This window comes from Falco cherrug, chromosome Z (assembly GCF_023634085.1).
Source record: "Falco cherrug isolate bFalChe1 chromosome Z, bFalChe1.pri, whole genome shotgun sequence".
Classification (NCBI taxonomy): Eukaryota; Metazoa; Chordata; class Aves; order Falconiformes; family Falconidae; genus Falco; species Falco cherrug.
Window position 1 is genome coordinate 28443842 of NC_073720.1, and position 27997 is coordinate 28471838.

A 27997-nucleotide genomic window follows, 5' to 3' on the forward strand; every position below is an offset into this window, starting at 1 on the left:
GGGGACAGAATTAAAACACAATTTTACAGGTCCGGAAGTAGTTTGTCCAGTTCTCTTCATAACTGCAACGAATAGAAAAGATTCCCTATGCCTATGGAGATCTATGGAGTCTTAAAGACTGCACTTCTCCTGAATATTATGGTCCTACAAAGAATATCAGATGCATTAATAAAAAAAATACTTATTTTACTTGTACTGCAGCTTAATGATCCACTTTTTTTTCTTTTTAATTAAACTGAACATCACAAATGAACATCACAAAAACTGAACAGTTTGATACTGTTCTTTTTATTTGTCCCCACCGAAGTGTCCCCTTACCATTTAAAAAACACTAGCACAGCATTAAATGGCTTCTTTTCAGACCTGTACAGAAAGTTCATAATGACATGAATGGTCTAAACTGCGCACAGCTCTGTTGCAAGAGGCAGTGGCCTCAGATCACTTTTTGCCTATGCATCTGGAAGTATTTCCTCCTAGGTTATCCTGTTACTATTTGGGATAAGCCTTTTGGAAGAACACTTAAAGCAGTTTTCAAAGAGTCTTTCCTTCAGCTGTAAAACTTGCGCATATTACAAGTATACCCAGAGCTGTTTAAAAACAGCACAGATAAGTTCCACACTCGTACACATTTCAGGATTGGAAGAGGTAAAAGGTAAGTGAGAATACAACAGTATGTAGTCACCATTTGGTCTCAAGTCACAGTTCTAAAATCAACTCTATTGCCATGCTCATTGTCCTCAGTGAGGTAAATTCTGAGGATGGGCTTAATTAGTTTCCTTCTACCTTGGCCAAAAGGTATTATCAGCATCTAGTGTTTACCAGGCAAAAGCTAGGAACCACAAAGGAGAGTGAATGCTGCATTAAATCTTCTATGATGGTATTTTGATGTACTTGTCATCTTCCTATCAGAATTCCAGAGATCTTATTTGAAATTGACTAATTAAATTGATTGTGCTTGAACTGCAAAAACCAGTACACATCCCAAAGAGCAGCTCTATCCCATGCCAACTCATATGCAACCAAGGCAGCCTAGATAGTCAGTAATACATTTACACCTAGCTAGTACCAGCAAGCACAGGACCAATCTCATTATTAAGGCTACAAGGATCCAACATGTCATTAGTTTAAATGGCATGCACTAAATAGCAACTTTTAGGCAAGCATACAGTTCATCAGTTGCTACTCATCTTCAGAGTTCATACATGCTTGAATAATCCCTGAAAGGATCCCTTAGAGCTGAACAGTAACTGAGCCACTAATCGGCAAGTATTTTGTACTAGCAGAAATCAAGAATAACTGCTTGAAAACAAACAACTCTCCCACTCGCCAAAAAAACCCATGACACAAACCACCACCACCAAAAAACCCCAAGGCAGTAAACTAAATAGAGCTGGAATATATTCTTCAGTCAACATCATTGTACTCCACTGACAATTCCTATGAACAAACAAGCAAGTGTGACTCTTCTACAAACTGAAATCACGAAAGTACCTGCCACTCAAAGACTTGTTTCTAGTGTCATTAAGAAAACAAGACATTAATAAAATTCATAGTAAAGCAGCTTAACAACTGACAAGACAGCAGGAAAAAGCTAAGAGATGAGCATTTTTCTCTAGTCCACAGTCCCTAAGCCAGATGTCTGGAGAAGGAATCCTATAGAAAAATTAGATTATTTTGTAAGAGGAATTAGCTGATACAAGCTGAATTTCTTTCTGAACAGACACTCACCTTCATTTTCTCTACTATACTCAAATATATATTCATTCTACTTTTTTCTAGTTCTTTGAGTGGACAAGAAAATTACTACAATGATTGCAGTAACTGGAGGAAATCATATTCTCAAAAAGCAGACAGAAAAGCAATTTTACCTAGAAATACGTAAACATAAAGCAAATATGCATATTTTATGGAAGAGGTGCACTAAAACAAGAAGTACCTAAGAAATCAGAAATCCATGTAACAACAAAACTTCAAAGGAACTAGATCATCTCTTAGGTCACTTCCAGTTCTATGATGTTCTGCACACCACACTTCATCTACCGTTTTACGACAGAAGGTATTTAAAAACAGAAAGTCATTATGTGAATGCGTTATGCATAGTATAATGATTCCCCAAAGGGATGTGTGTATGTCTGCATATAGGGGGCAGGAAGTCAGGTAACAGAAGTGTTTCATCGATGCAGGAGGAGTGCTTACATAGTTCTAAAGCCAAACCTTCACCTTGTCCCTGTTTTTAGGCACAGAAATTGGCAGCAAGCTCAATTTCAGTAGATTCAAATAAAACTTCTGTTCAGTTATATTTCAAGGGATATGAACTGAATTGCTAAATCAATTCTAAGAGAACAGAAAGCAAAATTAAGTGTGACACTTGGATATTCACACTGAAGAGAAATATCAGCATTTAAACAGTGAAGTTGTGACAATTACCAGAAGCAAACAGTTTTAGGAGTTTAGTAACTCTTCACATCACTAGTGAAGCAATAGACTAAGCAAAAGACAGCAATAAGAGCAAACTTACCTACAGTAGCTCTAATTAAGGGGGAGGAATCACCAATATTGTTCAGACATTCGCTTTTAATGAAGTCAGTTACACCACTGGGAAAGTTGTGAAAATGTGCTTTTACATTATTCTTCAAGATGAGACCACTCAAGGAACGTGTTGGTTCATCTGCAACAGAAAATAACTCGTCAACCTTCAATCAGCTCATAGGAATAAGGCAGACTGCCAGAACAATGCAAAAAAGCAAAACTTATATACACATATATAGTAAATCCTCCACCCCCTACTCCCACAGAAAGTGTTCAATTTTTCTACAAAATAAGGTATTGTGATCCCTTTAAATATCAGCTGTTCTACTAATCTATTAAATTAATAATTAGAGAGAGAAGGGGGAAAAAAGATTTTAAACAATGTTAACAGTTAAGTGTTATATAGTGTGAACTGTAAGAACAAAGTGACCAGAACTGATTTGAACTGAGTAAGAATTTAAGTTCAGACAACAGTTTGAGTACTCTCCACTAAGCTCTTTTTGCCTGCTGTAGGTGGCTGGCTAGCAACAAAGTACCAGCAGCTTGATCACTCCACCCTCCCCTGCCAACTCCCCCACGATGGGGAAGAGAATTGGAAAAAGGTAAAACTCAAGGGTTGAAGTAAGAACAGTTTAATAATGGAAATATAATTATGATAATAATAATAATGAGAAAAAGGAGAGAGGGAGAAAGGAATAAAATCCAAAGGGAAGGGAAATAAAACCCAAGTGATGCACAATTCAATTGCTCGCCACTTGCTGACCGATGCCCAGCCAGTCCCCGAGCAGCAATCCCAAGACCCTGGCCAACTCCCACCAGTTTATATACCAAGCATGACATTCTATGGTATGGAATATCCCTCTGGCTAGTCCAGGTCACCCGGCTGTGTCCCCTACCAATTTCTTGTGCCCCTCCAGCCTTCTTGCTGGCAGGACCTAAGAAACTGAAAACTGCTTGACTCAGTATAAACATTACCCAGCAACAACTAAAGGCATCAGTGTGCTGTCAGCATTGTTCTCACACCAAATCCAAAACACAGCACTGCTCCAGCTACTGAGAAGAAAATGAGTTCTATCCCTGACAAAAGCAGGACACTTGCAAATTTCTGTCAATTATTGGGATAAGAGGAACAGAAAAAGAACAGCCTAGATTTTTCATTTATATTGGAGCAGACTCATGCTTGGTTCTTCAAGCAAGAGCATGAGTAACTTGGCAATCCTTCTGAAATATGCTGGAAGTGAGATCCAGATATTCTAGATAGAAAGGATTAGTTTTTAGTATATGAAAACTTGAATTTACAGTTTCCAGCAACCCTAATCAGCACAGTAAGTGAATTTTAATTAGCATTTTAGTCACTTGTTTGAGCATCCTTATTTCTTGCCCAAATCAAGACTTCATACAAAAAAAATTCAAAGTTCCTTTTTGTCAAGAATTAGTTTAGACATGGATCTATTCTGGGCATTCAAAACTATTAACATCCCAACAGAAATAAGGATAAGCCAAATAAGAGATACAACTTTCAAACAGAAAGTATTTTCAAACTAGAGCTACTGCATCACAACACCAAAACTCACTACACTCACAAGGTCTGACTTATGAACATTAAAGACGCTTTCCATTGTGATCTATGCTAGTTAGAACAGAAACTTTTCTGAAGAGGGGTTTTGTCTGGCTGATCAGGAACTAAAATTAATTTCAACTGATTTTATTTGAATGCCAAAACAGGCCGCCATCATATAATGACGAGTCTTGTTTTTATGTTCGTATTTCAGTTCTCCTAAAGAAGCACTATTTTTCATGCTCCATAATTATATATGTGTTGATTTACAAATGTATCATTTACATAGAATTCAGTAACATCACAAACCAGGAAGCCACACTATGCATACACCTTTGAAATAACTCTATAGCTTTACCTATACTATAGCTGTAAATACCCACCAATATAAAACTTCTAATTTTTATATTGTCTAGATATTTCAATTATACAGCACTGCATTTCAAGGGCCAATAACTTATCTGGGACAATGGAGAAGGAGAGAAGAAAGGCTTTATTATTTTAAGTAAAAATACTGAAGACTGAATGAGTGGACAAACATTTCTCAACCACATAACTTGGTTGTGAGATGTCGCAAGTACTACTGCTACTATTAGTAGTCACTACTTGGCAAGTTAAATCAAGTAATTTTGTTTGAAGTTTTGGAGATATTATTAATAAAGATGAGGTGGAGAGTGACCTAAAGAAATAAGTTCTCACTTGAACTCTTTATCAGTCTCAGATTTGCCTGAAATATTATGAATTAAAAGTAAAATCTCCACATGAACTTTTACACCAATTAAAAAAATCAAACTCTGATTGTTTTACATAACTGTAACCCACTGATAGGTACACACATCTTCAAGAAATCCAGTCCTCCACAAATTGTTACTAAGATTCAAAGTTGCCTGTGGCAAGGAAGGAAGCCAAATGTCTTCCTTAATTTCCTCTGTCATCTACCTGGACTTGTGCAAAGCATTTGACTCTCCTCCCACATGACATCCTTGTCTCTGAACTGGAGAGACATGGATTTGATGGATGGACCACTCAGTGGATAAGGAACTGGCTGGCTGGTCGCACTTACAGTTGTGGTCAACAGCTCCATGTCCAAATGGAGACCAGTGATGAGTGGCAGTCCTCAGAGGTCTGTATTGGGACAAGTCCTGTTGAACACCTTTGTCGGCAACATGGACAATGGGATCAAGTGCACTCTCAGAAAGCTTGCCAACACCAAGCTGTGTGGTGCGGTTGACATGCTGGATTGTAAGGGGTGCCATCCAGAGGGACCTTGATGGGTTTGAGAGGTGGGCCTGTGTGAACCTCATGAAGTTCAACAAGGCCAAGTGCAAGGTCCTGCACCTGGGCTGGGGCAATCCCAAGCCCAGATACAGGCTGGGTTGGCCAATGGATTAAGAGCAGCCCTGAGGAGAAAGACTTTGGGGTATTGATAACAATTAGGACAATATGACCAAGTAATGTGTGCTTTCAGCCCAGAACAGCAACTGTACCCTGGGCTGCATCAAAGGAAGCATGACCAGCAGGTCAAAGGAGGCGATTTCCCCACTTTACTCTGCTCTTGTAAGACCCCATGCAGAGTCCTGTGTTGAGCTCTGGGACCCTCAACATAAGGTGTTGTGGTTTAACCCCAGCCAGCAGCTAAGCCCCATGCAGCCACTGACTCATTCCTCTGCAGTGGGATGGGGGAGAGAACTGGAAGAGTGAAAGTAAGAAAACTCGTGGCTTGAGATAAAGAGAGCTAATAGATAAAGCAAAAGCCACGCACACAAGCAAAGCAAAACAAGGAACTAATTTACCACTTCCCACCAGCCGGCAGGTGTTCATCCATCCCCAGGAAAGCCAGGCTCCATCACGTGTGATGGTTACTTGGGAAGACAGATGTCACCACTCCAAACGTCCCCCTCCTTCCTCCTTCTTCCCCCAGCTTTATACGCTGAGCATGACGTGATATGGTATAGCATATCCCTTTGGCCACTTGGGATCAGCTGTCCCAGCTGTTCTCCCTCCTAAATTCTTGCGCACCCCCAACCTACTCTCTGGTGGGGTGGGGTGAGAAGTAGAAAAGGCCTTGACTCTGTGTAAGGCCTGCTCAGCAGTAACAAAAACATCTCTGTATTATCAACACTATTGCCAGCACAAGTCCAAAACATAGCCCCGTACCAGCTACTATACAGCAAATTAACTCTACCCCAGCCAAAACCAGCACAGGACATGGGCCTGCTGGAGTGAGTCCAGAGGAGGGCCACACAGATGATCAGAGGGCTGGAGCACCTCTCCTATGAAGACAGGCTGAGAGAGCTGGGTTTGTTCAGCCTGGAGAAGAGAAGGCTCTGGGGAGACCTTATAGCAGCCTTCTTGTGCCTAAAGGGGGCCTGCAAGAGAGCTTGTAGGGAGAGGGACTTTTTGCAAGGGCATGTGGTGATAGGACAAGAGGCAATGGCTTTAAACTGAAAGAGGGTAGATTTACATTAGACATTAGGAAGAAATCCCTTACTGTGAGAGCGGCGAGTCACTGGAACAGGTTGCCCAGAGAAGCTGTGGATGCCCCATCCCTGGAAATGCTCAAGGCCAGGCTGGATGGGGCTTTGAGCAACCTGGTCTAGTGAAAGTGTCCATGCCCATGGCATGGGGGTGGAACTAGATAATCTTTACAGTCCCTTCCAACCCAGCCTGTTCTATGCTTCCACAGATTTAAAATGCTCTCAAGCCACAATAAACCCATCATTGTCAGCAGCTGGTTAGATGCAGAATGCAATAGTTACTCATTCTGTATCAGCCAGCAGTATCTTCTGGGGGTGAAAGAAGTCAAAACCAAACCTGACTAAATACAGTACATTAGCCACTATTAGCATAAAGTCCAATATGAAAATATTAAACAGTGCATTCAAGAAAAACATTAATCCTTTAGAATGCCTGGCTACAATTACAAAAGGGACAAGGCAACAGCTCCAATTTAACCAATCAGAGATACAGGTACTATTAAGTTCCTTGTGTCAGAAATAGGCAGATTAGCCAGCTGGTTTAGATAAAAATCAAGGTCACACGAAGGTGAAACTTTAGCACCATTTTTTTCTTCATGAACTATCCTATGGTATGCAGCTCATGAAGAATGTTAGATTGATTCTTTCAGCCAACATAAAAGAAAGACTATTCTGTATGCTAAGTGTTTATATTATATACCTGCAACAAAGATTCCACGGGATTCATAGCAAAAAACGCATCTCTGATGAATGAAAAAGAATTCATCAAGTGAGAAAAAGAATAAAGATTTTTTTTTAAAAAAGCAAAACTAACCATCACCATACTGAGAGGTGACAAGCAAAAGTCACAAAGGACTTGGTGCTAAGCACACAGCAATCACTTGAGCTAGAGAAGCAGGACAGAACCTGATACCCTGGCATTTGGGAAAAAAACAACCCAAAAACACAAAAAAACCCAAACCAAAACATACCATAGTCAAAATATTAGTTTGAGAGAAAGATTTTCTGATATGACTACACAAAGGTATTTATGGAATCCAGGGTGTTCAATAACTTAACAGCTACACTGTCAGAAGACAGTAATATAGGTCTGGATCGAGTTCTTGCTGTAACACAGAGATTACAGGCAGATGGCCTATGAGCTGAGTAATACACTCTTTAGTCTTCATAGATTCTGTGATAACTGCTGTCAGCCATATGCTTCAGCCATTAGAAAAAAGATCACAGTCTTGCCTCCTTCTATCTCAGTCAACCTGGAAATATAGTTGACAAGAACATATAGTACAAGAAAAAGAAAGCAAAGCAGACCTCTGGCATTTGCTATCATCTTTGGTGCCAATCAGTTCAGTGGAAGATTCCCCTCTTACACTGCCTCACTTTATTATAAAGCTGTATCACGTAATCACCATTTGTTTCTCGGTAAATTTTCAAATCTGTTGCAAGCCTTTAATATGAGTTCCAGATTTTAATGGTTTATAGACAGAGCAAATGGACACAAACCCATGTTACATGGATCTCAATTTTTTTAGGGCTACTGCAGTGCTTTTGTGTCCTCAACCAGCTGTATTTCCTCTAATGAGGATTTGTATGACACAGGATGCCTATATGAAAGCAATGAGGTTTTTGTAGCTCACCTGCAAGTTCAAGGTAAGCTTTTGTTTCACCATGCCTTTTCATCCTCTCTTCCTTACAACATAACTTTCTAGATTGCTAAAAGAACCGAGTGACTAGGATGAGGGTAACATTTATCCATTCACAGATTGTGATATAATGATTATGAGCATGGCTATATTTTTCCCTATTACTCTTGTAATGTTGGCAACTTTAAATGTTAGGGTAAGACTTTTTCCCTAAAGCAAAACTGCTGTGTCTGTTGATTTCAGCCTTAAACCGGTTAAGTATTTTTCAGAAAAGCTGTCATTCTCAATGTTTTAACTAGTGATATGGATTTAATACATACAAATACAAAATGCGATAAAAAACATGACCAGTGTCTGCTGCACTTGAAGATTTCTGATCCATTATTGAGAGACTGTCTTTTAAAAGAGATAAAATAATAATAAAAAAAATATTCCACCACAGCAGTGTCATATGGGAAGCAGAAGATTTAGAACTTCTTCTGCCCTAATGTATAAGAATACAGTATGGAGAAACCTTCAGGAGATTCTTAGCAGAAAAACCGTCTAGTTTTGGGTTTGTGTTTTTTTTTAAGCTGGATTTTTAAGTAACCTTAAGTATACCACTTCTTGCTTAAACTGGTATGGTTTGGTATCATGTTAGAAGCAGGACTGATGATGTTTCAAAACTTTCAGTGTTTCTGAACACAAAATGACCTTGAAATATAGTGGCTAGTCTGAAATGAATCAGTGCTCAGTTGACTTGTGTCAGTCATAGAAAATAATCTGACACAACTGTCTAAGATTAGGAACATCTGTAAAGACACCAAAACAAAGCTGAAAATGTCTGCTAATGCTGATTGTTGCATATTTATTGAATAAGTAGCAACAGCTGCGCTTCTGAAGACAATGTTGTAAATAAAACTGAGCTGCAGATAATATGGGAAGGGTGTTGAACTGCTGATCAAAATTAGCTTGTTGGTTAGTTACAGAATTTTCTGCATTCTAACTAATAATGACCACAGGTCAATCAGAATGCCAAAATTTGTACATCCCTATAGGCTTCCAAAACCACAAAAAGTTTAAAGAACTAATCCTCAGGTTTCACTCCTACTCTCATCTTCTCTGTCACATCACCACAAATTGGTGGTCTTGGCACTTTTCCTATCTAATGCCATTTTATGTATCACCACCTGATCCTGCAGTTAAACCAGTGCTAGAATTCTATCAAGACCAGAAGAATCCTTAATAAGAAATAGAGATTTAGTGCGATGAGAGTATGATTTCACTACCAGATCCCAAACTATGTAACAAGCGCAGGACATTGCTGCAGTTTGAGAAGGTCTAAAAAGTACTGTCATCTCTCTCTGGTGTTTATTTGTTGGTGGCAGAGGGGGGCACAGACCAAGGACTAGTTGACCTAGTATTGGCTACACAAGAGTTCTTACTAGGAACAAAGTGACTGATCCTCTGCTATCCCTTGCAGCAGACTACATTCAACTCACAGGACACACTAAATAAAGGCTTCAAATAGCTGGCTACATACTTCCAACTTACCCCCCAGAAGTCACATCTATTGCAAGGCCAAAACAGACCTCATCCAAGACTACCTGAACTTCAGAAATAGGCATAGAAAACAAACCCACAAGTTTGATAACCTTAAGAATCAAGGGAAAGTCTGAAAACTTTTGTACTTTCTCTCTACAAGCTACTAGAGAGAAAATATATACCAAGACTCGCCCCCAAAATGCTTACAGTGAACAGGACTTCTGAAGAACCTAACTCAATGTGATTAAGTACATGAAGGCACTAGGTGACTCAATAGGCTGAAACACTCCAAAGCTGCCTGCGAGCACTCCCAGCAAGGTACAGAGCATGGATCAGTCTCCAACATACAAAAGACTCCCTCCATTCAGGAGCTTGGAAACAAGTATCTCCAGGAGTGTGTTGGTCTTCTTGGGAGACAGCAGAGTTCTCAGATAGCAGCCTGTGTTGGTGCATCTCACCCTCTTCTCCTGGGCTGCTCTACAATCTTAGGAATCCCGCTTAAGCCTTGTTCTCCATGTAATGAACTGGACAGTTAAGCATCCACTGACCACACCAGCAACTCTTGCATGGCTGGAGTGGAAAACTGCACTGGCTGTACCAGAAACATTCCTTATCTCAACCACAGCACCACCTGACAGCCTTGGTGCATTCCTTATCTGAAACATAACACCTCCTAAGAAGACCAGGAACACTCTTTATCTGAATCTAATGTACCACCATCACTGGAATTTTGAAAAATTCCAGTAATTACAAACTCACGATTGTGGACAGGATGGAAGTTACTGTTGACTAAAGCAAATCATCTCTGACCCTATGAACAGCAGTCCTAAGTGAGACCCTTTGAGCTCCTGGACTGCAGCAGGTTGTGACCAGCAATCTCCCCTGGAGTGGGGCACCACTCAGGGCTCACGAATTCCCAAGTCTGCAATACTAAGGGGGACCATTGCCAAAAGCTGACGATGAGGCCTAGGCTGATTTGACTGCTTCTCAAGTCTCAACCCCCTTGCCTGTTGAGAAATGCCAAGGCATTTGGTGTATTTCACCAAACTCAAGGAAAACTTCTAACAGGTATATATATACCTTTGTACATACATATATCTAGGTATCTATTCCTTTGTGTTTGCGTGCATGTCAGTATGAATTGATTTAGGTACATCATAATAAGTATTACCATTTCAAATTTGTAATTAAGTTACTTTTGTAGTTTAATTAAATCCTATGATAAACCTTAAACTGTGAACAAACCTTAGACATCCTTTAGATATACAGCATTGACCAAGTCCGAGACTAAGACTGGATCTAGCCATACCTAAGCTCTATTAAGAGTTTAGAAAGCAAGGGGAACCTTGTGACTCAGCGGGAGGGTCTCTCTTACCCTTTAACATTTTTAGTCTCTGTAAATCATTCCAGCTTCATTTTAACTTGATTCCTCTTTGTGTGATGTATCTGTGCAGTAAGTAACAGAATGAACCTTGCCACCAAACTTTGTTAAGTTGCATTGCCACAAATTCCTATTCAAAATATTTTGCTCATGCCTTTGATGGTGATTCTTCACGTGACTTAACCTAAACCACTCCCTTCATGACAGTGCTAGACTCCTCCAAGGTAACTACCTGAGGAGTTTTCTCAATGTTGGTTGCAGGTCCAGGGCATTCTCCCAGACATCTCCAGGAGTGTGCTGGTCTCCTCTGGATACAGGTGAATTCCCAGGTAGCAGCCCCAGACTCCTCCAAGGCAGCTACCTGAGGAGTTCTTTCAATGTTAGAGGCGGTTTCGTTCCTGTCAGGTCACCAGGGCTTCTCATAGGCATCTCCAGGCAGATCTTTGTTTCTTCTGGACACAAGTAAGTCAATTCTCAGGTAACAGCCCCAGACTCTAAGGTAATTACTCAAAGACCATTGGGTATTTTGACGGAAGATTCATGCCCAGCAGCTCTTTAGAAATTCTCTCTATGATCAAGAAACTTGTTACTCTACTTGTTCTTTTTCAATGCTTTCCTTGTATGGGCTTCAGGGACAGGGAAAGATAAAAATGGCAATCCCGTACTCTGATTCTGCCTCCTCAGAGTAGTGAGCTCCAGGAAAGCATTTCTGAAACACTGAATCACAAAATTCAATCCACTGGATAACTTCAAAGTTGCTTTCATGACTTTAAATAAATAAATAAACAATCTGTCACTTCTCACATGTGGCATCTATATCATACAGCTACTTAGGAAAAGCCTTTTCCTTAAATCTGCATTACAATATCCCTACAGAGGCATGGAAAGGAAGAATTATCTAGTATACAGCTAATATATATAGACTCATGAGCCCTGTTGTCCAAATAAAATTCAAATTTCAACACTCATCAGAAAACATTCACACCAAACCCACACCACCACTTCGGATCCCAGTAATGGGTTACAAAACCCCATTCCAAACTCCGCTTGCAAAGCTATATGAATTATTAGTGTCATGATTCCCAGAAAATAAATTACCATCTTCATGGACTTCTGCTGAAACAAAAATGAGGGGTCGGGAGGATGGGGATACTTCTCCGTGACAACGTTCCATGTCAAAATAAGGTACTCCGAATGACTAAGTCATCACATGAACAAGATCAAAAATTGCAGAGACAGTGCTCTAACTGATTTATAAAAATCCAAAACATTTTGGTAATAAAAAGACCGTTCTTAATGCCTATGATAAAGGCAGTACTAAGGCAGTTGTTCTCAATCCCAGCTCATTCACCTTCAGAGTAAGAGTTCCGATTCTGATCCTTGACTGTGATAGCCTTACACCCAGTCATGATCAATCCATCATGATAACATCCTGTTGAGACCAAAGACTACAGTTCCCATGTTATGTCAGGATGGTGAGAAGAGTCAGTTGCTAAAACACATTCCAAGATCAGAATCGCAAACGCTTTGCACAGCTGCAACAGGATAGCTAGCTACAGCTATATGGGGCAGCAGAACGCCACCACAACCATCACACATTTGTGTCTATATGTTCTCATTAGACTAGGTCCTGACAAGAACCCAGCAGACAGGGGAGAAGGAGACAAATGCAAAATTTTACAGAAACTGTGCACAAACTAACCATGTCATCTGTCTCTTGCCCAAGGATAAAAAGGTAGATTTGAGAAAGGACATGCGAGTTTTGGGAATAAGGACGGACCGTCTGAATTTTAACTGGAATACACATCGTATCAGTAGTTCTGTTCCTTTTCACCACATAAAGAGGTATTAGGTATGTCAAATCTTACTTAAGAAGTGGTAATCTTTGACACCACTTTTGTTCTTGCAATATTTATATAAAACATCCACCAACATGAAAGCCACACTAGGCCAAGCAGAATGCTGCATTAATTCTGCCCTCAAATAAAGACAGCTTCCCTTTTTTCGCCCACAGGTGTGAAGTTCACAAACAATGGATACAGGCAGAAAAACACCAGGAAGCTCTGCAGAGATTACAAAGTTTCAATTTAGTTTCTCCTTACAGCTGAACGGAGAAATGTTACCAGAAGGCAACAGAGTAGTCTTTGCTGATGCAAGTAAGGCCTATCATCACACAGTATGCTCATACAACCTCGCATCAACAAAATATTACGGCACGATTACAACAGAGTCATCACACCCAACACCCTAACTGACAAATTGAATTTCTGAAGATTACAGAGTATTCTTGGTGAATGACAATGGACACCATCTTTTGGTAATTTAATGCAAGCCAGATCTATCATTTGCAAAAATTCAGGATGCTGTGCGAGTTGAAGCATGGAGTAATTCCAGGCTAAAAATAAGAAAATACTAGGCAATTCACAAAGTTGTCCCACAAAAGGAAAAGACAGAAGAATTAAGAAGAATGCTCTTTTTGTCAGTCTATTTTAGATGGGATAAACGGGATCTTATAAACATTTATCTACAGAAGGTACAAACAAAGCAAGGCTTTGCTACAGACAACTTCAGGAGTTTCTTCATTACGGTCACCAAGGTCTGAAACAAACTCACCTTACGCTTGCAGTATGAATTGTCTGCATTATGACACCTAGAGGTCCCTCCTCTGACCTGCTGTGACACCCAGAAGAAACTAAGTATGTAGAGTTTGGGCTGAGAAGTTTCTCTCAAGCAGTGAGGCAACTGCAAGGGATCACTGTGCCAACCAAGCCACCCGGCCGAGGACATGGCAGCATCATAAGGACGAACTGACATGCAGGCAGGCAAAGCCACCATGCAGAGGCAGGTGCACCCCAGCTCATGAATCCCCTTCCTCAAAAGGTGAATGTCCTGGAAACCGTTAACTACGCATGTGAGCTAACTTACCTGAGAAGTGGAGAAGGCATGTCGGGGGTGGAGAAAGACCATATGTAAAGGGGGACTCCCCAAAGGTTCTGGTGACTCTTTGCACCAGACACTCCCTGTGGGCCAGACCAATGCTGGATCCAGGACTGTCAGCTACACCCACCCACCCATTCCCTTACCGTCTCTTTCTCTTGCTCCTTTCCTTTTCTTACTCAATACCTCTCTTTCCCAAGAAATGCAGACCTTACCCTTGTAAGTTACTGATAATTGCCAAGTGTTATTATTGCCACTTCAATGTGTGAGCCCAGAACAAAGACCCCGTGTTTATGGGCCCTGGTGCCATTTCACCTTAATCCAGCCTGGGGAACCAGTGAATCTGAGTCACTCATCTCTCCCTATATAGCAGAGCAGGACCTCACACCTCCTTCAGTCTTCAGATGTCTTGGGACAACTGCTCCAACGTACCTTCACTAAAGGTTAGAACTGGCCTCAGCAAGAAGGCTGAAATTGGGATAATACTTTCTTGTATTTTCAACCAAGGGAACAGACTTGGGACTAAAGAAGAAAAACGTGAACAAGGGCAGGAGAATCTAAATGTATGACTTGGGACAAGGAAGTGAAGCTGAAGGCAAGCAAAGAAAGCAACAAGAGGCAAAGCTGGTACTCCCTTGCAGTGCTGGACTGTTTCAGTCAACCACACAAAATACAGAAAGCAATCAAAGAACTCAAAACACTCCACAAAACAGCTCTTCAACAAAATACAGAAGCCTACAGAATTCTGAGCTCAGCTCAGGGGACACCAGAAAAAAAACCCCACAGAGAACTCAAACAAAACCATGAAACCAACACTAAGGCAGGGCAGTGCCGCTATATAGTCTGTGAGGTTTTATACCTACTGAACCAAGAAGGCACAGCTACACCTAACAAAGCATCTGAGTAATATGTTAATTTACAGATAAATTAGTAAAACCAAGCTTCTTTCATTCAGATCTTAATCTGGATTCCATCTCACCCACCTAAGCAAGACCTCCGAGCACCATGCCTCCTGAGAAGTACATACCAGAGACCTACACCTCAAACTTTAATGGCTTGGGATCATATTTTATTCCATCAGCCCACCTACTGTCTGGCTTCCAGGACTGAAGGCTGTTTCCTCAACATCATTTATATTCTGTGGTTCATCCAAATTCACAGCACTATCTTTAGAAATGCACACTACTTCAGGAAAAGAAAGGAAGCTGCAAGCCAGGCTATATATTTTCACAGATGAAATGGTAGCAGGGCAACATCTGTTTCCAGGAATACCCAAGCTTAACAAGCTTTGACAGCTTAACAAGGCCCACATAATTGTAAACCAAGAAAACTACCACGTACTTGCAGGAGTATCACAGCAGACCTAAAACCGACAAGTCACAAGCATTCAGACACAGAAATCTGAAGCAGCTAACATTGGGGGGAAAATGAAGTTACTACTTTTTGCAACTGAAAAGCAGTCTCTCTGGCGCTAAACCAAAGCAAATTCCCTACACGTAAGATTTACCTATGCATCTTAGAGGCCGGCCTTGGAACAGCCAGCTTTGCAAGTGACGTTATTTGCTTGCAAAGTTATTTGCCTGCAGAGGTGTACAACCTCCACTGCCGTACAATTAGGCTATTCAACACACACTTCAATGAACCATTACAGAATTCCCACATTGAGGAGCTGTTACCTAAATGTATCCTTAAGCAAAGTTTTCTCAGCAGTGATTTCAACAGTGGCAGAAACTGAATCAAAAGGTTAGTCCCACCTGCTATCAAACCAATCTCTCTTTCTCATGCACTATCAAAACACATTAATTTTTATTGAATAAACTGGCAGTGATCTTGGAACCTTACTTTCAGCTCCTTCTGCTGAGACAGTATGGCCATAACAAAAGTGTGACCTTCCAAAAGTATGAATATCTATGCTTTAGTCTGTGGTGTAAAGCACAGAAGTTCCTTCCCCTAGTCAACAAACTTTGCAAGACTGTAGGACAGTGCCAAGTGAATCTTCTTCAGGAGGGGAAAGGAAAGAATACTTTCCCAGTTGCACTGAAGACAGTTACCTACCTGATGAGTCCATCACGATTTCCCCTTACTGGTCCAAAAGAAGTTGCAAGAGTATTGCAGCTACTGAACAGCAGATCTGATGGTCTCTCTACCATGCTGGGGTAGGACTAATAAGGGATGACAGAGGGTTGTTGGTTGGATTCAAAGTAAATCCAACCAACAGTGTTCCATCATTGCTTGGGTAGGACTAACAAGGGAAGTAACACGGTATTTAGAACTTGGCAAATAATATGAAAAGCATGAACACCAGACTCAGTTATGGCACCCTCAATATTCTGCAAGTTTCCTGAACTAGAAATACTAAGTTAGGAAATAATGGTTTTGGACAAAAAGATTATGACTCTAAAAATGTCACTGATGCAGCACAAGAGCATGTCTGAAGCAACAGTTGCTTCTCGGCAGTCTCCAAAAGACCTGATGTAGCTGTGAAAGGTATCAGTGCAGTCTGATCTGAAACATCTCTTCTTAGACATTAACTTGTCACTTCTCCCCAACTTTCTTGCCCCCTCAATCTGCCAGATCCTAATTTTTCCCCCTCAGATAAAACAGCTTCATCCAACCATTTTGCAACAGTTAGCATCTCCTACTCTTCATCCAATTCCAAACAGATTGATGTGTTGTGGTGGGTTGACCCTGGCTGAATGCCAGGTGCCCACCAAAACTACTCTAACACTCTCCTCCTCAACCTCAACAGACAGGGAGAGAAAACATAACAAAAGGCTCATGGGTCAAGACCAGGACAGGGACACCACTCAGCAATTACCATCACGACCAAAACGGACTTGACTTGGGGAAATTAAAAATATTATAATTCATATCAGAAAAAAACCCACCTTCCCCCTCACCCCTCCCTTCTTCCCAGGCTTAACTTAATTCCTGATTTCTCTACCTCCTCCCACTTGAGTGGCGCAGGGGAACAAGGAATGGGAGTTACGGTCAGTCCATCACAGGTTTCTGCTGCACCTTCCTCCTCACACTCTTCCCCTGCTCCAGCATGGGGTCCCTCCCATGGAAGACAGTTCTCCATGAACTTCTCCAATGTGAGTCCTTGCCAGGGGCTGCAGTTCTTCACACACTGCTCCAGTGCCATTTTTCAGGAACAGACTGCTTCAGCATAGGTCCCCACCAGGGTCACAAGTCTTGCCAGCAAACCTGTTTCCGTGTTGGCTTTTCTCTCAATGGGTTCACAAGTCCTGCCAGCAAACCTACTTCAGCACAGGCTTCCCACCAGTCACCGACTCCTTTGGGCATCCACCTGATCCAGTGTGGGGTCTTCCACAGGTTGCAGGTGGATATCTGCCCCACCACAGACCTCCATGGGCTGCAGGGGGACAGCCTGCCTCACCATGGTCTTCACCACAGGCTGCAGGGGAATCTCTCTGCTCTGGTGCCTGTAGCACCTTGTCTCCATCCTTCTTCACTGACCTTAGTATCTACAGAGTTGTTGCTCTCGCATAGCCTCACTCCTTTCTTCTGCTGGTGCATATTTCTCACCTCCATCCCCTCTTCTTAATATGTTATCACAGAGGCACTACCACCGTTGTGATGGGGTCGGCCTTGGCCAGTGGTGGGCCCACCTTGGAGCCAGCTGGCATTGGCTCCATTGGACATGGGGGAAGCTTCTAGTGTCTTCTCATAGAAGCCACCCCTGTAGCCCCCCGCCCCACTACCAGAACCTTGCCACGCAAACACACTCTATGTGTCCAAACATCAAGAAGGGTAAAAGAAGACTACTGGATAATCTAAGATGATCTGTTGGGAAGACAGACTCTGATGCACTGCTAAACACAGAACAGTATCCAGAACTTCAAGTGGTGAATAGAATGAAAACGGGGAAATTAGCAAGTAAGGCAGTGTTTAAAAACAAATTTGTGGGGGAAAAAAGTGGAACATCCTTCTCCTCACATCGTCTGTACAGACTCCAGATCCCACTACTGGACTTGCTCTGCTTTTCATTTCTCTGTTGATGGTTTAAAGCACATGGTGTATCTACACTGACACCTTGCTCAAAAGTTCAGTATCCTGGCTGATTTAGGTCTTGAAAGCTTTCTCTCCCAAATCTGAGGTATTCCCCCAAGGCCCTGGAGATGATCAGGAGACTTCCAACATAGGACAAAAACACTCTCCCCTTCAAATATGAAAATCTACTTTGTTCCCCTCTTTCCATTTCCTTCCTTCCAAAGTAAGGTGACAGCACAACCAAAACACTAGTTAAGATAAATGTTCTTACAGATTCTTTGAATGTTACAGGGTCACATGTAGGTAAAATTAATTCAAAGGGAAAAAAGCAAGCATCCAGAAACCCAGAGGTGAAACACTAGAAGGCACACAAAGCACTAGTATCAGGATATTAAGGAAAAAGAAAAATAACCAGAAAACAATCCAATCAATTGAACACATTAATTAGAAACAAATATAAAGAAGCCAGATGTGCTAAAACAGATCTTGAAACAAATTTCTTTCACTGTCAAGAACCTCACAAATTAGTGGCTTTAGTACACTAAAAAGACAAGTCTTTCACACACCTTGACCATTACTAAGGAATTGTCTGAACTTACCAGCTGGTAAAGGCGACATAGTATGCCATATACAGTTTGTACTAACATCCATAAGAAAAAGACAACAGTAAGTAGCCAGTTGATTTCTAACTGCATTTTACTCGAATTAAGCCTTCAGAATGAAGATTCTGATAGACATAATCTTTGGACAGCTCTAGCATGTGATCTCCAAAGTATTTCAGTCTCATTACTAGGGAGATCATTATCATAACTGAATTTATCAGCATGTACTATTATGTGTGTAGTCACGATTCATAAAAGTTATTCCACAATTTCACTGCAGTCTAACAGAGGTATGACACTCCAACATTTCTGGGAAGATTTCACAGGCCATTCAGAATGGATTCTATTCCAAAGCTGAAACTACAAGCATCAGTAAGTTACCAGATTTTTTTTCCAAAAAGACTTCCGAGAGGATACATGAATTCTACATGACTATACAGCTCAACCAACCAGCAAACTGACCATAGGCATCAGCTTCCTATTTCTTTCAAGCCAAATAAAGTAAATTTAAAAACGAAAAAAAAAAAGGAATAAAACAGTAAACATCTCAAGAACTTACCTTCAGACTTCAACTTTGTAAGAACAAAAATCAGGTAGTTGTTGAAATCTGGGTACTGATTGAGTTGTTCTAGTTTCTGAAGAGAGAAACTGTTAAGGAAAGCTGAATCTTCACACACAACATTTATCTTTCTGGATACAAAGATTATTGAGTTATGTACTGCTGTGTCACTTCAACCAGCTGTAACTATAAGCTTATAATTGCAGAGTATGAACAATCTAAAACCAGTTTCTGTAATTTTTTTACTGAAGAAATACCTTTCAGTTTTGGGAAAATCTGGGAAAAAAAAGTAAATCCAGGGACAGACACAGAAAGTAATAGATCCTTAAAAATATTTGTAAAGCCACTCAAAAAAGCTTCCTCTGTACAGTTCTGGATTTCAATATTTACGCTTACAAGACTGCCAAACCTAAGGAATCTACTGAGACATAATCCCCATAATACATCTTTCTTTCCTGTCCACAATAAATAAAAGCATTTCAGCATCAAAATACAACAGCTATGATTTTGATAAGTGACTCATTTTAACAGTAGACACATACTTCTTTATGATAGTAACTAGCCACAGCCTGAGTTTTCAGCAGTGAGAACCTGTTTAACTGTAAATGCACAGATAGTTGTACCTAGAAGTTCATGCTCATCCACAGCCTCATAAAACAAAACAAAAAAACAAATGACAAAATCCTCCTTAACTGCAGGAAGAATCCTTACGTTTATCAACAGCTGTGAAGGTATGTAGTTGCTTTTCCCAAAATTTGTCATTACATCTGCCTCTAATTTCCCATTATTCTGACACTGCTTGGCTAGTGCAGTGATCTGGCATTCTCCTTGTATCCTGTTCTCATGCCCTGGTACTAACAGGTACTCTGCTTGACAATATTTTAAGTCAGTGCAGTATCAGTTCTAAGTTACTAAACCTACTAGATATCATCAGTATGGCAAACAATCAAGACATTAAAAAAAAATTACTTTTAGAAGTAGTAACATCATTTGTCCCATAGGCAGTTATTTTGCTTGCTGTTTAGCTAAATCTGCAAACATTCAAACCAACTAAACTTTAGTCAAATACATGTACGTTAGGACTTCATGGCCCAGTAAATCCCTTCCAGTTCTAAAGGATCTACTTCTTCCCAACAACCAACAGCCAGTGTCTCAAACACTAAGAAACTTAGTTTTTAGATATTTAGGCTGTTCGTATCAAGTACTAACTTTGCTAGAGAAGCTTGCCCTCAATAAAGAGAGTAAAGCATACTGATCAGACACACAAGCTCCTCTTCTGTGTAACACACAGGAGATGAAATGTAAACAGGACCGTCAAGGTAAGTGAAAATAATATAGAACACTCTATATGGCCCCAAGAAATGAAAAACTACATATCCAAAGATTGTTGTCAAAGCTGCTAAGCCGAAGAGCTCCTCCAGGAACAGCCAAGTAGCAAGATAGCACATTTCAAAGATTTTTTTCTTGTTGTCCAAGCTTCAGCAACATAATCACCAAATCAGTCAGTTGAACATTACTAGCAGTTGGATCAATGGACCAACTAACCACGGATCAAACAAGAAGCAGCAGAAGCAGTGAGCAGAAAGAACTGGAAGAGCAGTATTTAACAGAAACTTAATGACAAAACACTTACTTGGTCTAGGAATCAAAGAACAGCTTATAAGCCCTATTTTCTTAACTTCTTCACCCACTTCTTTTTTACTCCAAGAAACATCTAGCATCTTAATTTAAAAAACATCTGAAACCTTAAGCATTCATAACTGTTAACAAAGGGTTTTGGCTAATCTATACTCCCCACTTTGTTATATTTGAGTTCTAAGGACCCAAACGTGCCAAAATAGTGTCGTAATGGAAGAGCATGACAGAATCAACACACTGAAGATTTTACGAAAAATTATCAGCTGAGAGTACTTTAAATTTGAAACCATTATTCACCACCCAAGTAGGATTCTACAATACAACAGCCATCACAATTTTTTTGTGGAAATAGTCTCAAAGGCCATATACATATATATTTAATTTTTAAATTATAGGACATGGCCATTCAAGTTATATTAGAACATTTTCCCAAACTGCTGTATAATACAATGGTAAAAACACACCACCTCTCTAACCTTTACAGGCCAATATATGAGGACCTTGAATGCCCACATAGGTATCTCAGAACAGCAGGGAGTTACCACTACCATTTAAAAAGAATTTCAAACATTGAATGAAAAAAAAAGTTCTGTTAATTAATTTCTACTCATCTTCAAGACAGATAGCATGAACCATAATGCCCATCCCACATGTACACTTTTATTTTTCAATAAACAAACCAGATAGTATTATTTGAAGCAGAGCGTTAAAATACAATTTTACATCAAAGCTACGCTACAAACACTGTTGCTGGAAACCCTTTTCTTTTTAAATACTAAAGAGCACTAGTTTAAGTTGGGGGCACTATCAGAACACTTTCTACCTAGTCGGGCACTTCTGTTTTGAATTTTTCAAAGGAAGCAATAGCATCTTAAAAGTCTGAAACACATCTGCAGGAACAAGATGATTGAGATGAAAACTCCCTACATCATTCACATAAAAACAGATGCCTTCCTAGCTTGACCGCATCTGCTATGAAAGTGGAACAAATATGTCTTCAAGCTAAACTGTAAAGATAATGTAAATATCTCTATACGGACACATACATATGTATTCTTACCTACTTAAATAAATTCCGTTGCTTTGTGTGAAGGTCTTCACACAAGTGCCTTAAGTAAAAAGGGATCAAGATGATAAACTCATATGCTTCATAGAATATCATGACTTCCAGATATTTTAAAGTGCTTATATGGCTAGCTCAAGGAGCAGGAGACAGCAGATGAGGCTTTCTTTTTCAAGACCTATGCTTCTGTTTGATTTATTTTACTCAGTCTTTGTTCTTAAAGCCTTGCTATTTCATCACTTCGACAATCAAGAGACACTTAGGGGGTAAAAAACCCAACAATCCACAACACAACACCAAATGCACTGCAACGCAGCACAAGAAGCCACATACAGAGATTACCCGCTTCCCGTGGATTTTAACGAGTGTAACGAGCAGTATTTTCGGCTCGGGCTTCTAGGCAAGCAGAAGCATCCTCACAACGTAACAAAATGCGCAGTGACAGAGCCAGCAGGCCAGCGAGGGCGTGCAGGCAGCAGCTCCGCCAGGGGCACACCCCCACATCAGATACGGCTTTCGCCTCGAATCCCAGAGCCGGATTACCCCAGAAGGCCGCTGCTCGCCCCCGCTGTGCCGCAGAGGCGACGGGTACCCCGCGCCGCGCCGCCCGCTCAGCCCGGCCCTCCCCGGGCCACCCCCGGCCCCTCGGCGGGACCCGCCAGGGCCGCGCTCCCGCCCGCCGCGGCGGGGGGTTGGGCGCTGACGGCGGCCCAGCGCGGGGCAACCCGGGAAAGCGGCGGACGCCGGCGGAGCCGCGCCAGAGCCCGGGCTTTAAAAAGAAAAAACCAAAACAACAACAACAACAAAAAACCCACCAAACAACCCGGCCCTTGGCTCCAGGCTCGCAACAGCTGCCCGGGCCCCGCCGCAGGGAAGGCGGCCCCGCGGCCCACAGGCCGCCTCGGCCGTTCAAACGCCGCGCCACGGCTGCCTGCTCCGGCTGCGGCTCGTCCCACTGCGCTGTGGCGCTTCCCGGGCAGGCCCGGCCGCCGCCTGCCGCAGCGCCGACACAACGCCGCGCAGGCCGCGCTCCCCCCGCCCGCCGCCCCCGGCCTACCCAGCGCCCGCCCGAGCCGCTGCGGCCTCGCTCCGCCCGTCCCGTCCCGCCCGCGCGGCGCAGGCCTCGGCCAAGGATACTTGTTGCACAGCCCTCTGCGTGGTGGTGTCCGGGGACTGGGACTCCTTGAGTAGCTGCAGAATCTGCTGGAGCCCCTGCTCGTCCGGCTTCCACTCATACTCCATCTTGGTTCCCTGGAAAACACCAGACAACAGGCGGCCGCGGTTAGCGGCGCGGCAGGGCCCAGGCCGGGAGCGGCGGTGGGGCGGGAAGGAAGGCAGGCCGCAGGGAGGGAAGGGGCACCGCGGCGCCCGGCCCGCCCCGGCTCTCGGCCGCGCAGCGCGCACCCAGCCAAGCGCCCCACAGCCGCCCGGCCCCGCCGCTGCACGGACAACACCCACCTACTCCCGTCACCACCCGCCGCGTTGCGCGCCGAGCAGCCTGAGTCACGGCGAATTTGTAGTCCTCCTGGGTCCTAGCGCCGGGCACGTCTCCGCCCGCCCGGACCGCCTCGGGCCCGCCGGCGCCGTCGTCAGCCTGTCCCTGCTGCGTCCCACACCGTCAGGAGCCTGGTGGCGACAAAACGCGGGCCCCTCAATCCCGGCCGGCGGGAAACCCGCAGCCCCCCGCCCGAGCACAGGGACACCGCCCGCGGCCTCGAAAGACGCGGGGCGAAGCGCGGCCCCGGCCCGGCCCCCTGGGGCAGCTGCGGGCGTGCACCGCTGCGCCGGGCCCGAGCGGGGGCGCAGCGAGCGGCGGGGCAGCCGCGGTGCGGAGCCGGCGCAGGCGGCAGGGCCGCGGTAGCTGCGTGGCCGCCTGCCGTAGCTCTGCGGGACTGGGTTCGGTGCGGAGCCTGTCTGCGCAGCTCCCCATTACCCGCGTAAAGAGGGAAAGGCCAACCACACAAGAAGGCACGGTGGGGGGAACTCAAAGGAAACTGCATTGCATAGCTAGTGTTTCTTATCTTTAGCCTCAAAATAGATCAGGGGAGATCGCAGGTCATAATCAGAAATTTAGATATATACATATATTTATATATACATAAAATACATACGCCTTACATACCTATATATGACAATTTTAATGTTATTTTATTGATACGCTAATGGACAAAATATGAAGACACGCCACTTCAAATTGGTCTAAAATATGAAAAAAAAGAATTCCTTGGCTTTTTATGGTCTTAACTTCTAGTCTCTGTGTAAGCATCTTGCTTGACTGTATGAAAATGAGTTTCATGCTCTGTTGCTTCTGCTGCAGTATAGGACTCCGTATGTGTGCTGCACATCACAGGTGTTGAGGACAGGGAACATTGGTGACTCCTAACGGTGTGCCTCACCTTCCTAACGCTGACAGCCAGCTGTCCAGCCACAGGTGCCTTTAAGAAGTGTCCTGAGCCAACTTTCCTTCTATTACTATGAACCACTGTTCCTTGAAGAATACAAAATTAGTACCACAGTCTCCAACAAAACAGCTAAAGGCACCTCCCAGGCAACAAGACAGGCAGTGTACTTAGAGTATCTACGTATCTGGATAATGAGGACAGTGAAAGGGGTTACTTGATGGGTCAGGAAAGCATGCATGCTGGAATAAGCAGCAAAAACCTGCTAAACAGCAGAGAAGTATGCAGCACAGCACACAAGAGAACAAAACCAATGGAGAGAACAAAACCAACTTATAAAAAAAAAAGAAATGTTTCTTAAGCTCTTTAACCAATTGCCACAGTTATCACAGGGTTGTTTAGGAGACAGACTACTAAAGCAGCACACCTCTTGAGAGCTTGTCACACTAAAATGTCTGCAAGATGGAGTCACCAAAGATAGGTGTGTGAAGGCATGCCACCAGTTACTAGGAAAGGATGGGCACAATGAAAAAAGACATTTTTGTGACCAGGGTGAATCTCCACTAGTCTCCCTCTAGTACAAGAAAGAGTCAAAACAAAGGATGTGGACCCAGGCCACTAAAACTGATGTTCATGGCTCATACCATACGCGTAGGAGGGCTCCCCATACTGAAGCTTGCACAGCTGGAGCAGATGAAAGCTGAGGTCCAAAAAATCAAGGACATGCCAATTTGTACCTCATTTCCCTAAATGCTGCCTTACCAGGAAGGCTGTAGAAACTTGATTATCTTTGAGACTTTGGGCCCACTGTCAAGTTTGTTTGAAATTTATTAGAGCTTCAGAAGTTACTATTCAGAAATTATACAGAAGGATTACATTTGTCTGATTTTATCAGAAACCAAGTGCACTAGACAAAAAATAACATTAAATATGGGTAACAAGGGAAAAGACCACAAAGGAAGGTTGAGAGACAGAACAAGAAAGAGCAGGAAGAGAAGCAGGCCACGGATCCATAACTAAGAAAAACATAGCTTTCCTTTCCATGATTGTGACCAGAATCAAATCCTGGTAAGATCTTTCTGCAGTGCAAAGGAGACAAAAAGACGTACAAATCAGAGTATGGATGGGAGTTGCTACAATTAATGGGGACATTTAAATGCCTATAGATGATCATCCCCCAAGATAGGTTCCTCCTTAGGTTTCATACAGGATCCTTTGCCACTCGGAACTACTCAGTATATATAGAAATCAAAGTAGATCCCTCATCTTGCTGGATGCCTTCTCTTCTTGATCATTACCTGTAAGCTATTCTTATGCATCTACAAACCTATAAATTCTGTAAGGAAGCAGGACAGAGGAAAATAATTTAACTGAGTCAAGAAGAAATTGTTTTCTACTACCTTCTTCCCTCAAGCAAAAATCTTCTCATGTAGAAATCAGAATCAATGTTAAACAAAGTACCAGGCAGAGGCAGGAAAGCTACCATTCAAAACATAAGATAGCCTGGTTCAACCCCACTCAATCAGCAGAATGCACCAGAAATAAATTTGAAACACTTCACCTACATATGTTAAGATGACAGAAGTTCACTGAAGACAGGAGCCTTGTGCAAACGCTGAGGCTAATCTTTGGTTTCTATGTTATCCAAGTTGCAGGTGTCAAGCACTAGCAGAATCCATGGGTATCACAATGTGCAATTTAAAAAAATAAATAATCAAAAATCCCCCCCAAACACTAATCTTTAATTAATTTCTCCACACACCTTGCCATGTTCTACTCAAGTATCCACAAAAAGTAAATTTCTTATATTTGGGTTTGTTGCCAATACACTCTTCCCTTTCTCTCACAGAAGTTCCATTAGATCAGGCTGAAATGACACATACATGGCATCTGTCATGCAAGGAGACAAAAGGAATGGCAACAATATGTAGCGCTGCTAACTTATTCCAAGTCCACTAGCTAGAACAGTAGCTGTGAATGCACGAGGCACGCTTCAATTCTTACATCTTCCTAGGGTGATGAACCCAATCTTTCTTCCGGAAAGTGTCATTACTATCACATTAGAGTGTACTTGGTGCTAGGTGTTTTAATCTCTTTCTATTATGTTATAAAAAGTATTACAGGAACTTGGATTAAGAACCGTTTTCTAATCAGCAACCTGTATAATAATAGACAGTTAACAGACAAATGTACAAATAGAGGAGATTCATAACAGAATACCCTCCCCACCCCTCCAGCAGCTTCAGTGCACTAAAAAGAGAAATGGGAGATGGATGGATGCAAATCCCTCCCAACAAGCAGACAGAAGAGAGATGTGCACTACTAGGAAGATGTCACATCCCTCAAATGCCATAGCCTCCAAGCTGTATCATTAGGAAGTACCACTTCTTGCTGCTACGGTTTTGAAACACATTTCAAATAATGACTCTCTAATCAAAATTAATTCTCAAATATGCCCTAATTTCAGAATGATTAGATACTTTCAGCCACTTTACCACTTAGAAATTTTTTTCCAGTCTTTAGTTGTACTACACTGGTAATATTAGATATTTTTTCTTTTAGAAAGACTTATAATAAGCTATCTTCTTGTCACAAAATTCAGGCACTGCTACCTGTAAAATAGGTATTTAATAATGGAATCGATTATTCAATCCATTGCTAAAATCTAGGCTTCCAATTCTCCGTGCAGGCTACTTATAGTGTCTCTCTGTACCTCTGTGTATAGCAGGTGTGTATGCACAAAGGAAATATCTGATATTCCACAATACCTTTCTGTGTAAACCCTCTTATTTTAGGCTAATGTGAATTAAACTGAGCAGAGAAAAAGCTCGCATAATACAGAATAAAAGTGTCTATGTGAAGGAGCTCATGGAGAATAGCTACTGCTGTATTATTTTGCAATGCCAACTACCTTGAGACATGTCCTAAGCTTTCACTTAAACACCTCACATCTAGCATATCAGAGAACCCATTCGAAAATATTTAGTGCAGTCTTCCTGAGTTCAGCCATAAGATTAATATTTATTACACAATGATTTATTTGAATAGTCTTTAGAAGAAGACAGTTTGACCCTGTGAAGCACCAGAGAGGTTACTGAGGAGACAGATAGAAAGACAGTCTGAAAGGATTTTCTATCCATGACTGAAATACCTAGGAAATTAATTTTCTACTCTTCCAGAGCTGTTTGGGTACTAAGGTAGAAGGACAGTTTTAAACTGAAGTCTGAGGAAACTTTTGAAGAATTTTTTTAAGATGGGATCTCAACATTGTAGAGACTCGTTGGACATGAGTCAGAACAGGCTGTAAGCTTACTACTTGGTGGCTAATGCAACAGTTTCACTGTTGCAAGTACAATTCTGTTGAACGCAGGACTTCATGGTGAAATTTGCACAAATGGTATTAAAGTTCCCATATGCAGGAGTGGAATCTTCTTCCAGTAATTAAGGACACAAAAAACATTTTTTAGGAGTTCTTCAATGTCAGAGGATGACAAAAGGTTGACTAACACAATACCAGCAGGAAATCCACCCAACAGAAGGCAAGGCAAATCCAACAGTAAGCTTTGGACTAAAGTAAAATGTTTTGTGTAATGTACCAAACCAAGAATTTGCTTCATTGGTAGGGTTAAGGTTACCTTAAAAAAGAACTTTTTTTCTTCTGTCTATGGATAGAGTT

The 27997-nt window shown here is 42.0% G+C and overlaps 1 protein-coding gene across 3 annotated transcripts in view; it reads right to left on the reverse strand.

Moving 5' to 3' along the window:
• TNPO1 (transportin 1) overlaps window positions 1–23661 on the reverse strand; it is a 59594-nt gene extending 35933 nt beyond the window's left edge. The window contains exons 1-4 of one of the 3 annotated variants that reach the window (XM_055698727.1): window positions 23381–23661; window positions 23060–23173; window positions 19222–19297; window positions 2519–2668 (exon numbers count right to left, since the gene is read on the reverse strand). In XM_055698727.1, the coding sequence (XP_055554702.1) occupies window positions 2519–2668; window positions 19222–19297; window positions 23060–23164 (331 nt within the window). In that variant the 5' untranslated portion in view covers window positions 23165–23173; window positions 23381–23661. The other 2 variants (XM_055698728.1, XM_055698729.1) reach the window with 2 other exon arrangements.
• Between the last annotated feature and the right edge of the window lie 4336 nt (window positions 23662–27997).